The sequence below is a fragment of the Felis catus genome, chromosome C2, assembly GCF_018350175.1.
Source record: "Felis catus isolate Fca126 chromosome C2, F.catus_Fca126_mat1.0, whole genome shotgun sequence".
NCBI lineage: Eukaryota > Metazoa > Chordata > Mammalia > Carnivora > Felidae > Felis > Felis catus.
The window spans coordinates 8,404,559-8,417,197 of record NC_058376.1 but is presented as its reverse complement, the minus strand read 5'-3'; the positions used below and the strand labels follow the sequence as shown (position 1 = coordinate 8,417,197).

General features: G+C 40.2%; 1 protein-coding gene across 9 annotated transcripts in view; it reads left to right on the top strand.

The window, feature by feature from the left end:
* Nucleotides 1-12,639, top strand: part of TTC3 (tetratricopeptide repeat domain 3) — a 127,935-nt gene that overhangs the window by 93,665 nt on the left and 21,631 nt on the right. For all 9 annotated transcript variants that reach the window (XM_045036617.1, XM_045036614.1, XM_045036613.1 and 6 more), the window contains 2 exons: nucleotides 1,099-1,248; nucleotides 12,020-12,159. In XM_045036617.1, coding sequence (XP_044892552.1) covers nucleotides 1,099-1,248; nucleotides 12,020-12,159 — 290 coding nt within the window. The remainder of the gene's footprint in view (nucleotides 1-1,098; nucleotides 1,249-12,019; nucleotides 12,160-12,639) is intronic.

Below are 12,639 nucleotides of genomic sequence, written 5' to 3'. Positions count from 1 at the left end.
TTGCTGACTGTCCTAGCAGAATGAAAGGTTTTTTTTATTTTTTTAGATGTTTGTTTATTTTTGGGAGAGAGTGAAACAAAGAGCACGAGTGGGGACGGGACAGAGAGAGAAAGGGAGACAGAATCCAAAGCAGGCTCCAGGCTGAGACACAGAGCCCAGTCCAGAGCTCAAACTCACAGACTGCCAGATCATGACCTGAGCTGAAATCCAACGTTTAACCGACTAAGCCGTCCAGTCTCCCTTCAGAATGAAAGGTTTTTATTTTTATTTATTTTTCTCAGAATGAAAGGTTTTTAAAAACACATAAATGACATTTTTTGTTGGATAATATTTCACATTGCAATATGCTTCTGTTTTTGCTTTTGCTTTTTAAGCTGGTCCAAGAGATAGTTACATAACTGGAAACCATTGATAATATTTTAACTTGTCATTTTTACAACTGTCCATTTGAAACACTTAAAAGTAGGGTCAGGGGCGCCTGGGTGACGCAGTCGGTTAAGCGTCCGACTTCAGCCAGGTCACGATCTCGCGGTCCGTGGGTTCGAGCCCCGCGTCAGGCTCTGGGCTGATGGCTCAGAGCCTGGAGCCTGTTTCCGATTCTGTGTCTCCCTCTCTCTCTGCCCCTCCCCCGTTCATGCTCTCTCTCGGTCCCAAAAATAAATAAACGTTGAAAAAAAAATTTTTTTTTAAAAAGTAGGGTCAAAGTTAATATGTTTTGTTCATATCTAAAATGCATATGTACATACAGCTTTTTAAACCTAGTAAATAGTTCTTGATGTTAATCATGGAGAATGATATTCACATCACACTATTGATTTAGTAATACTGAACCCTTTTAAGACAAATATTCAGAACTAATTATAGTACAGATTGAAATGTTTCATTATGAGTTACAGTAATATGAATAATTGTACTTTAAAAAGAGTTGGCTTTGCTAAACACTGTTTAGGAGGTTTTAATTCTTGAATTATCATGACATTTCCCTTGTAAATTTTCATCTGCCTCTTTTTCTCTTCTGTTTATTTTAAGAGACTGTTTGGAACAAGATGAGAAAAGGGTATTTTAAACTATTTTAACAGATAATTTTGTAACTTTTAGGGAGATCTTTCACAGATTGAGAAGGAATACCAGGTTTTACAAGAGCAGCTTAAGGAAGCATGTGAAAATTATGAGCAGATTAAACTCAAGGTCTCGGAAGAGACCAAGGACATGGAAGAAAAGTTGAAAAGGAACTCAGAAGAAAACAAGGTAATTCTGTCCGAAACTTCTCTTTAGTAGCATGTGGCATGATCAGGAGGTCTGTACTTTAGTAGCCTCAGTTAGCTGAATCAGCAGCATTGTTGGCTGAACAACGGATTTTTTCTTAATAATGCTTTTTTAAATTTCTGTATGACATTAAAGTAGCAGTGTTTTTGCAGTGTTTTAGAACCTCTGCTATATGTTGCCTTGTAAGAAAAGGGCTGTGAATCTGGGTTTTCGTTTATTTATACTCAGTTGCTTCTTTAATAAATCTGTTTTCTGGTGACTGAGATTTTTGTTTGTTTTTTAATTTACATCCAAGTTAGCATATGGTGCAACAATGATTTCAGTAGATTCCTTAAAGCCCTTTATCCATTTAGCCCATCCCCCCTCCCACAACCCCTCCAGTAACCCTCTGTTCTCCATATTTAAGAGTCTCTTATGTTTTGTCCCCCTCCCTATTTTTATATTATTTTTGCTTCACTTCCCTTAGGTTCATCTGTTTTGTCTCTTCAAGTCTTCATATCAGCGAAGTCCTATGATATTTGCCTTTCTCTAATTCACTTAGCATAATACCCTCTAGTTCCATGCACTTAGTCGCAAATGGCAAGATTGCGTTCTTTTTGATTGTCAAGTAATATTCCATATATATATATATATATATATATATATATATATATATATTTCACATCTTCATCCATCCATCCATCGATGGACATTTGGGCTTTTTCCATACTTTGGCTGTTGTTAATAGTGCTGCTATAAACACTGGGGTGCATGTGTCCCTTTGAAACAGTACACCTGTATCCGTTGGATAAATACCTGTAGTGTAATTGCTGGGTTGTAGGGTAGTTCTAGTTTTAATTTTTCTGGTGACTAAGTTCTAAGTTAATCCTTGTTTATATTGAGAGGCAGTGTAGCATTAGTGATTCATGGTGTGAGCCTTGGAGTCCGACCAACTGGGTTCAGATTCAAGCTTGATTCCGTACCAGTTCTCATCTTGGGCAAGTTACTTAACTTCTTTGTGCTTTAGTTTCGTATCTGGAAATTTTGGGTGACAATAGCTCCCATTTCACGGGGTAGAGTAATACTTGTAAAGTACTTACAGCTGTGTATTGTGTAGTAAGGGCTCTGTAAGTATTACCTCTGCCACTATTATTACTACTACTATTGTCATCATCTTACTCTGAAGGAAATGTAAGACTGACACATGAAGCTTAGGCATATTCGATCTGCAAAATCACCTAGACCATCTTGAATTGACCTTGAATTCCATCAGCTAAGATGGATTCAGTTACAGGTAACTGGCTATTGGAATTAATTAGTGGCAAGGCACACTGAATTGGTGGGAAAATGAATTATAGATGTAAAGGAATCTTAGCGTGTTTCTTTTTAAAACGAGGTCTTCTGTACAGGCATAACAAGTGGATGTTAGGCAATTTAAGAAAGGAAGGATTTACACTTATCGTGGTAAGCATTGCCTAATTTTTAGAATTGTCAATTCACTGTCTTACACACCTGAAACAAATTCAACATGGTATGTCAAGTATACTTCAATTAAACACAAAAAAGGTAAGAATTTGTTCCAGAAGTCTGGATCAGTAACTGTGGTAGCATATTAAAGAGAAGAAAATTAGCTTAGTGGGATTTTAATCAGGGAATTATCGGTATTTAAGTACACCCAGAACAAAAGGGTCAGTTTGTAAAGGTAGCTGTTAAAATACTGCTGTTGTAATGGTTACCACGTTCCTGTTATAACTTGTCTTCACTTGGGATGAGACAGGGGAGATTTGAAGGGTGAGAGCAGTTGAAGAAACCAGACTTTCTGGTCAGTTGCCTGGTTGAATGAGATCTTCTGATTGGGAGAGGAGAAAAGGAGCAAAAATAAAACCCTGTACAGTAGTCACTCATAGAACACTAATTTGAGTAAGCTGTCTGGGGGCTTAACAAAATAAAATATTTTTATAAACGTTCTATTACCTCAGTAAAATTCAGTTTTACTAAATCCATATGAGAATGCTTATGGCCACCTGATTAAGTGATGAGAGCAGATTTTCAGACTCTGCCACTTGGGCTTCCGGTGAGTGAGCTTTGCTTCTCTCTGGCAGAGGCTTGTCCAGCTTTATAAACTGCTGGTCTGACTGGGTCCTGTATTTGTGCAGTTTCTCAAGGCATCTTCCTTTCTTTCTATACTTGACCAAGAAATTCACAGTGACTCAATCACCTCGGGTGGAGGGCTGCTAGGGAGCCGCAGCTCTGACTGGGACTGGGCTTTTAATGTGCTTTTTTAACTTCACTGAGGCTCAGGTCTGCTTTCAAGTGGGGGGGTCCTAAGAGTGTAGTCGGTCTGTTTTTTAAAAGAGCCATTATGTAGTCCCCCAGTTTTAGGCCTGTTAGGTTGTTAGATTTCCCATGTAAAATGTAGGCCCGTGTCCTGTCAGAATAAATTGCTCATCTGAGTTTTTAGGTTGTTGTCTATACAGGAGCCGATGAGATGTAGCTGTGTCCATTTCTTTATTAATGATGATTGTGTTCATAATTAGCTTGTGGAGAAATCTTTTATAAACATAAAAAGAAATGTGTGGCTTTTATTGATCTTTCCCATGGTCTTGGACTCTGTAGATCACTGAGGTCATCAGCTAATACTTTTACTTGAAAGTTGGTTGATACCACATACTAGGTGCAACCACCCTTTGCACTCTAGACAAGCGATAGCAAATCACGTTTCCGAGCTCAGGCATCAGTAGGGCTGCCTAGGTTGAACTCCAGCACTACCATCTGATACCTCTGTTACCTTAGTTTACTTAACCTCTGTGACCCTCAGCTTCCTCATTAGTAATACAATCTGTACTTCGTAGGTTTTTGAGGACTCACCGGGGTGGTTGGATGAGGGTGGGTTGTCCAGAGATACTAAATATAGTTAGAAGGAAGAGTTGTCCCACCCAAAATGCCGCTCATGCCCCTACTCAGAAAAATTGTTTACAAAGCAGTTAAAGAGTGCTTGGCATATAAAAAGCATCAATAAAAATCTGAGCTAGCTATTGTATATAGCTGATGGGGTTTTATTATCATGAGCTAGGATGGCCTTAATAGTTATTTAGGCCAGTTATCTGTTATGTCGGAGGAAAATACCTGTTCTAAAGCCAGAATCTCCTGTTGGTTTTACCTCTAACTTGCAGTTGGCAGATTATAACTGACTGCAGTATTGCTCACGGGTTTATGTTCTTTTTAATTTATTAAGATAAAATTCATCATTTTATTCATTACAAAGTATGTAATTCAGTGTTTTTCAGTATACTCACAATATTACATGACCATTAACACTATCTAATTCCAGAACCATTGTCATAACGCCAAAAAGAAACCCTGTTGTACCCATTAGGCAATCATTGCTCGTCTCCCCTGTTCTTAAGGTACTTTAATGAGATTTTCATAGAGCTAAGATGGGTATTTAAGTTGACTTTGGCTCTTAAAACGTAATCAAAATAATTTTGACCTAGAATAAGTTAATGGAGTAGAATTTTAAAACTTTGTCCTATTTTTACATCAAAACAGAATCTTGGGCCCTGCCTGCCAAAAATTCCTCAGCCCACATCTGTGTAGAGGTGGGGTTCTCCTGTTCGTTCAGTCATGATCTTTGCCAACTTCAGCCTTTTTTTTTTTAAGTTTATTTATTTATTTTGAGAGAGAAAGCGAGAGCACAAGCAGACTTCTCACTGTCAGCATGCTGCCTGAATGGGGCTTGATCCTACAAACCATGGGATCATGACCTGAGCTAAAATCGTCAGTCGGACACACTTAACTGACTGAGCCATCCAGATACCCCTCGGCCTTTTTTTTTTTTTTTTAAGTTTATCTATTTATTTTGGGGGGAAGTAAGCAGGGGAGGAGCAGAGAGAGAGGGAAAGAATCCCAAGCAGGCTCTGCGCTGTCAGCATGAAGTCTGACGTGGGATTTGATCCCACAAATCGTGAGATCATGACCTGAGCCAAGATCAAGAGTCAGCCACTTAACTAACTGAACCACGTAGGCACCCTGAGTTCAGCGTTTATAATCTAACCTTTATGTAGCTCATTATGTGCCAGACTCAATTGTAAATTTTTTACATGGATTATTTAATCTCAAACAATCATAATATACTAATGTTACATAGTACACTAGTATTTTCTCCATTTTACTGTTAGGATATGGAGGCAGGAGCAGCTAATGCAACTTGCTGAAAGTCATACCAGTACTAAGTGGCAGAACAGTTAGTAAGTGTCAAGCTCTAGATCCCTTTTGTGCTCCCCTAAGAGAATGTCAGTTCCATAACCGTTTGAAAAATATTTCTCAGCACTTCACAAGCAGTATGGATGTGTCAGTTAATTGCTGCCATAATAATGCTGAGTAACCACCACCCACAAAACCTTAGTGACCTATAATAGTAAACGTTAAGTGTGTGAGTCTGTGGATTGGTTTATCCCAGTTAGGCTGGGCTGGACTGTTTCACCTTTGGATCAGCTGAAGTTCTGTTGTTCTTGGCTTACTTGCTCATATACGTGGGGTCACCTGGCTATGGAATGATCTAGAATGGCCTCAGCTGGGATGATTGGGGCAACCAGCTCTGCTCTATGTGTCTTTCTTCTTCCAGTAAGTGCAAGGACAAGCAGGGATGGTCACACAAGAAATTTTCAGGCCTCTGCTGACGTCAGGTCTGCTAATATCCCATTAGATAAAGCAAGTCACATAGCCAGCCCAGATTCAGGGGTAGAGAAAAGAGACTGCTCTTTATGGAAGGAACCTGGATGGTCCCATGACAAAGGGTGTAGATAAGGATGGGGCTGTGAATGCTATCCCTCTGCTGTAGTCGGTCAGCACCAAAATTCACTAACATTCAGTAGTTAACCAAGAGCTTAAAAACCCTTCCATGATTGGTGCCGACCCTCCATCATCCACCTTCTCCTTTACTGGTTAGTTCTCTGCATTATCCTCTATACTTACTGGATAGCATTTGTCCTGTGATTTTTTTTCACTTTTGGCTCTTTTCCTAGCACTGTTTCTTCTGCCTCAAGTGGCCTTCTTTCTCTCCAAGCCTGGCTCACTTCTCATTTTTTGGGTCCACCTAGCTCAGGCATCACTTTCTTAAGGGAGCAGTTGCTGATGGTAACCTCAGCTTTGGTTCAAGGTCCTTATTAATGCAATGGTAATAATAAATACCTCACTATATTATCCAGTGACTATTTTTGTTAACATTTTTGTTGAGATATAATTCATTTACCATAAAACTCACCCATTTAAAGTATACAGTTCTCTGTTTGTGGTACACGTACACAGTTGCACAGCCATCACCACAGTCTAAGTTCAGAACATTTTCCTCACCTTCAGAAGAAATCTCATACCCACTGTCAGTAACTCTCCATTCTCCTCCCTCCCACCGCCCTAGGCAACCACTCATGTACTGTATGGATCTGCCTGTTCTGGGCATTTTATATAAATGGAGTCACACTCTGTGTGATCTTTTGTGACTGCTTGCTTTCACTTAGCATAATGTTTTCAAGGTACATCCATGTACATCCATCCATGTAACACATGTCAGCACTTCATTCCATTTTACTGCTGAGTAATATTCTATTGAATGGCAGTGCCACATTTTATTTATCCACTCATCAGTTGATGGGTTTTTTTTCTACTTTTCGACTGTATGAATAATGCTGCTGTGAATATCTGCCATGAATATCTGTGGGCATATGTTTTCATTTCTTTTTTTTTTTTTTAAGTGTATTTATTTATTTTGAGAGGGAGAGAGAGCATTCCAAGCAGGGTCTGCACTGTCCGCACAGAGCCTAACGCGGGGCTCAAACTCACGAACCGTGAAATCATGACCTGAGCCGAAACCAAGAGCCAGACACTTAACCAACTGAGACACCCAGGCACCACCATATGTTTTCATTTCTTGAGGGAATATGCTTAGGAGCAGAACTGCTGGGTCATACACTAACTCCATATTTAACTGCTTGAGAAACTGCCAGACTGTTCGAAAATAGTTGTAGAAGCTAACATCCCCACGAGTAGAGTGTATGAGGGTTCCAGCTTCTCCACATTCTCATTAATGCTTAGTATCAACCATCTTTTTGATTGTAGCCATCCTAATGGGTATGAAGTCATTTCTCATTGTGCTTTTGATCTGCATTTCCCTAAAGGCCAGTGGTGTGGAGCATCTTTTCATGTGCTTATTGTCTATTTATATATCTTTGGAGAAATGTCTGTCCAATTTTTTGTTTATTAATTGGATTATTTGTCTTAAGCATTTCATATATGTTTAATCTGGGTGCAAATTGCTAGTTAAATATATGACTTCTAGATATTTTCTTCCATCTTCCATACTTGAAAATATATTTGTCCGATTTCCATTTTGCGGGTTGTCATTTCAGCTTCCTGATGGCATGATTTGCAGCACAGTTTTTTATTTCAGTATCGTCCACTTTTTTCTTTTGTTGTTTATTTTTGATGTCATATTTTAGAAACCTCGTAATCTAGGGTCATCAAGATTTACTTCTGTATTTTCTTCTAAGAGTTTTACAATTTTAGCTCCTCCATTTAGATCTATGACCATTTTGAGTTAATTTTTGTGTGTGGTGTAGTAATTATCATTTATGCATACTTCCCCCACCAAACTGTTGTCATCTTTTAATTTTTTTTTAATGTTTATTATTTTTGAGAGAGAGAGAGACAGAGAGCAAGCAGGGAAGGGGCAGAGAGAGAGGGAGACACAGAATCATAAGCAGGCTTCAGGCTCTGTGCTGTCAGCACAGAGCCCGATGCAGGGCTCGAACTCACAGACTGCGAGATCATGATCTGAGCTGTAGTCGGCCGCCCAACCAACTGAGCCACCCAGGCACCCTTAAACTGTTGTCATCTTTGAATCTCAGTGTACAGAATAGTTCTGCTGATGTTATCAAACAATGTGCGTTTGAGCACCAAAGAACTGGGTTAACTGGGTTTAGTGAATTGTGGCTGCATATTCTGTGTCCGCCTACATCAGAGAATATCAGGCCTGCACTTCTGTGAAGATTGTTGCTTGAATATTTGCTAATATGTGGTTGAGGATATTATCCACTGTTTCATTTGACAAAATGTATTGGATGCTCCCTTCAGTATAAGCCAGGCTCTGTGCTGGTCTTTCGGGACTTTTCTGCAGCGTACTCTTTATGAGGCCCTAAGAAGTTGTTTCGCTCTGCTTTCACTACCTGGGCTTCTTTGTGCAGCAGACTTGTTTTTATTTTGTGGGTATAGCTCACTCTGTTTCCTCGGATTTTGTCTACCAGAAAAGTTTTAATGCTCTTTCTAAAGAATGGCTAACGCCTCATGTCATTTACTTTTATATTACTCTCACTTCTGGTTCTGTATTACCATTTTTATCTTTTTATTTTGTTTTCTTTACCTACTTAGCATTCTTTTTATTTTGTCTTTTTTATTATTTATTTTGAGAGAGCATGCGGGGGAGGGGCAGAGAAGGAGACAGAATCCCATGCAGGTTCCATGTTGCCAGCACAGAGCCCGACTCAGGGGTCAGTCCCACAAACCATTGGACGCTTAACCGACTGAGCCACCCAGGCACCCCTTCCGCCTACCATTTTCTTATCCATAAAAAAGTCAGCCTTGCCCATTCGGCTACCCACAGGCTGTTAGGAAAGATGAAGTGTGATAATAGATGTGAAGCATTTGTAAAACTAAAGCCTGGAAGCGCCTGGGTGGCTCAGTCGGTTAAGCATCCGACTTCGTCTCAAGTCACGATCTCACAGTTTGTGAGTTTGAGCCCTGTGTCAGGCTCTGTGCTGATGGTTCGGAGACTGGAGCCTGCTTTAGATTCTCTGTCTCCCTCTCTCTGTCCCTCCCCTGCTCATGCTTGCTCTCTCTCTCTCTCTCTCTCTCTCTCTCTCAAAAATAAATAAACATAAAAAAAAAAAAAACCCAAACATTAAAAAGCAAGGAGAAACCATTGAACTTGCCAGATAAAGCATGTGTGTAGACCGCCTCTAGGTTAGAGTCATTTAGGCTAGAGAGTGAAATGTGAACACTTCTAGGCAAGCTGAAAGGGTTCTTCAGAATCCCCGAGTGCGGTGAGGGGCTCTGAGTGCTGAGAGACCTGAAGGAAAGGAAAGGGTGTTTGAAGTATGCACTTGGGAGGCTGACATACCCTCTGTCAGGGGCGCTTAAATCAGGGGTCCAGTGAAACTTGAGGGTGTTGCAGAAGGGTCCTTGGAGGATGGAACGAATGTCGGAAGGCGGAGGCTACTACAGACAGGACTCTTTCGAGCAGGTTTCAGGGGAGATTCTGCACTTTCCCCTTCGCCTTCCCTGCACCATGTCTCTGCTCCCAGCACCCAAGGATAAGACTGTGTCTTCTATAAATAGACTCTCATGGTCTGAGGACTTGCCCTCTGAACCCTGTAGACCTCCTTGCATCCAGTTCACAGTGTAACCAGGTGCATCCTGGAAGGAACTGGTAGACATTTAACTGACATTTCTAACATGGCTTTTCATGGGGAAATGCATTCCAGGTTACAACCAACCAACTGGTCAGTGGACTTGGAATAGGGTGGGACTTGCCCATATTGGGAAAGGCTGTTTTGGGGAACAAAGCATACCTGACTTGATTGTGTGCTGTTCTTGTGCTAGAATAGCCTGTTAGAATACAAGTGTCTGTTGTATAGACAAATAAGACTCAGAAGAATGTTGTTTCTTTCTAAATGGTTATGTTGAAAAGCTGTGTGAATTCAGTATTTTTATTCCTTTGATTTCTAGTCTTGTCAAACGCTTAGAAATTTCTGCTCTGTCCCATCAAACTGACTGCAGGGCCTGGGGTGCCTGGGTGGCTCAGTCGGTTAAGTTTCCAGCTCAGTGTCCTGAGATCAAGCCCCCTGTCAGACTCCACACTGAGCATGGAGCCTGCTTAAGATTTTCTCTCTCCCCCACTCTATCCCTTTCCCCTGCTCACTCGCACTCCCTCTTTCTCTCTCACTCAAAAGTAAAAAGATTTTTAAAAATGACTACAGGGTCAAAATTACGGGGTTCTCACATATTTATTCACAGATTTATTTAAACATCCATATCGGGGCGCCTGGGTGGCGCAGTCGGTTAAGCGTCCAACTTCAGCCAGGTCACCATCTCGCGGTCTGTTAGTTCGAGCCCCGCGTCGGGCTCTGGGCTGATGGCTCAGAGCCTGGAGCCTGTTTCCGATTCTGTGTCTCCCTCTCTCTCTGCCCCTTGCCCGTTCATGCTCTGTCTCTCTCTGTCCCAAAAATAAATAAACGTTGAAAAAAAAAATAAAATAAACATCCATATCTAGGTTAATGTGTCTGTTTTCATGCTTCCTAGCCTAGTACATCTTCTGGGCTCTTTTTTGTTAATGGGATTTTTAACTGTTCATCAAAGGTAGAAACCTATCTTTAACTCTGTCAACTTCTTTTTTTTTTTTCAATTTTTTTAAATGTTTATTTTTGAGAGAGAGACAGAGCATGAGTGAGGGAGGGGCAGAGAGAGAGGAAGACACAGAATCTGAATCAGGCTCCAGGCTCTGAGCTGTCCGCACAGAGCCCAACGTGGGGCTCGAACTCACAAACTGTGAGATTGTGACCTGAGCCGAAGTTGGCCACTTAGCCAACTGAGCCACCCAGGTGCCCGTAACTCTTCTTTAGGTCACAACTTCTGCTTTAGATCTCATATCCCACTTAGACATATGGTCTTATCTGTCCTCTTCTTTTAAAATTTCATTTATTTCTTTTTAGCATCCCTACCATAATCCTTATTGTCTCTCACGGACTATTACAGTGAAATTTTTAAGAAATTTTACCTTCGTCTAACGTAGTTTTTAACATTAAGGGTTATAATTCATAACGGGCTATGAAATCAGTTTAATGGTGGTGACTGGAATTGTTTTCAATAATTGAATAGATTAAAAATATCAGAAAGCATCTCCGAAAGGGCAGTTCTCTTTCAGTTTGCGTGTGTGTGCATATATACATACGGTATGGATTGTTATTAAAACGTATCTGTTGTTTGGGGTCACAGTCAAGAAAATATGAAGGCTACTGATTTGGTCTACCACTTTCACATGGCCTCTTACCTATTCTTCTTTGGGTTTTTTTTTTTTTTTTTTCCCTCTTACCCATTCTTAATCCATCTCTGTGTCTTTCGCTTATTTTTCTAAAACCAGAATCTAATCATCTCACTACCTTGCTTAAGAGTCTTCACTGGCTCCGTGTTATCTACCGGGTAAAGTCCACCCTCCTTAGCATTACTCACAAGCCCCTTTATAATTTGAACCCAAGTCATCTCGGGTATCATTCTCCCTGCCCTGCCTTCCATATGTCCACCTCGTATTCCAGCCACGTAGTGCCTCTTGCTTTCATTTGTACGTGTCTTACTCTTTTATCCTTCTGCCTCACTATTCCTACTGTTTGGGATCTATTCTCCACATGGCATCTCATCTTTAAAGACAGAAATCAGAAATCACTGCTTTTAAGAAGCCCTTCCCAAATACCAGATAGTCTATCATGCCTCTGTGCCTTTTTGTTTGACAGCCTCCCCCCAGCCTGATTCTGTGAGGACAAGTGAGGCCCAAGGCTGTGTGTCATATGATTCTGTATCCCAGGCTCAGCCCAGGTCCTAAGTGTGCTCTGCTAAACTGGAGTTATTGATTGAACTAATGCACCACCACAATTCTGGTCTTTGGGGCTCTTTTTTTTTTTTTTAAGTAAATCTTCCTATTTATTTAAGTGCTTTCTAAAAATGTTTTTAGATATCAAAGACAGAATTAGATTGGTTCCTTGAAGATTTGGAAAAGGAAATTAAAAAATGGCAACAAGAGAAAAAAGAAATCCAAGAAAATCTAAAAGCACTAAAGAAGAAAATGAAAAAGGTTCTAAATGCCAACGAAACGTAAGTTAACAATTGAAAGGCAATGATTTTTTATTATTGGGGCTTTTTTGTTGTTATTTTAACATTTTTGATATTCAGTTTCAGACTATATCAGGTAGTGTACAAATTTAAATACTGTTTTCACCTCATTTTAGAGAACGTTCTCTGGGGACTTACCTGAAATTTTTCGTAAAACTACTGTGTTTGCCAATCAAGTGGGACTATGAATGAGCAAAGAGCTGACTTCCTTCTAGTCGGGACACCACCCCTTACTGTGAACATTACCTTTGCCCCATTTTTTCCTTGTCTATAAAGTGAGGGGCTTAGTCTAGATCTAAGGTTCTTTCCTGCACTAAGATTCTGTGATGATTATTTATAATTGCTTTCATCTTGAGCCTTTAAATTACTAAAATTTGGTCTTGTGGTATGAAGGATTTGGTAATGCATACAGGTAATACAGTTGTCAGATGGGCCAAGTTTAAGATTCTCTGTGATCCATTC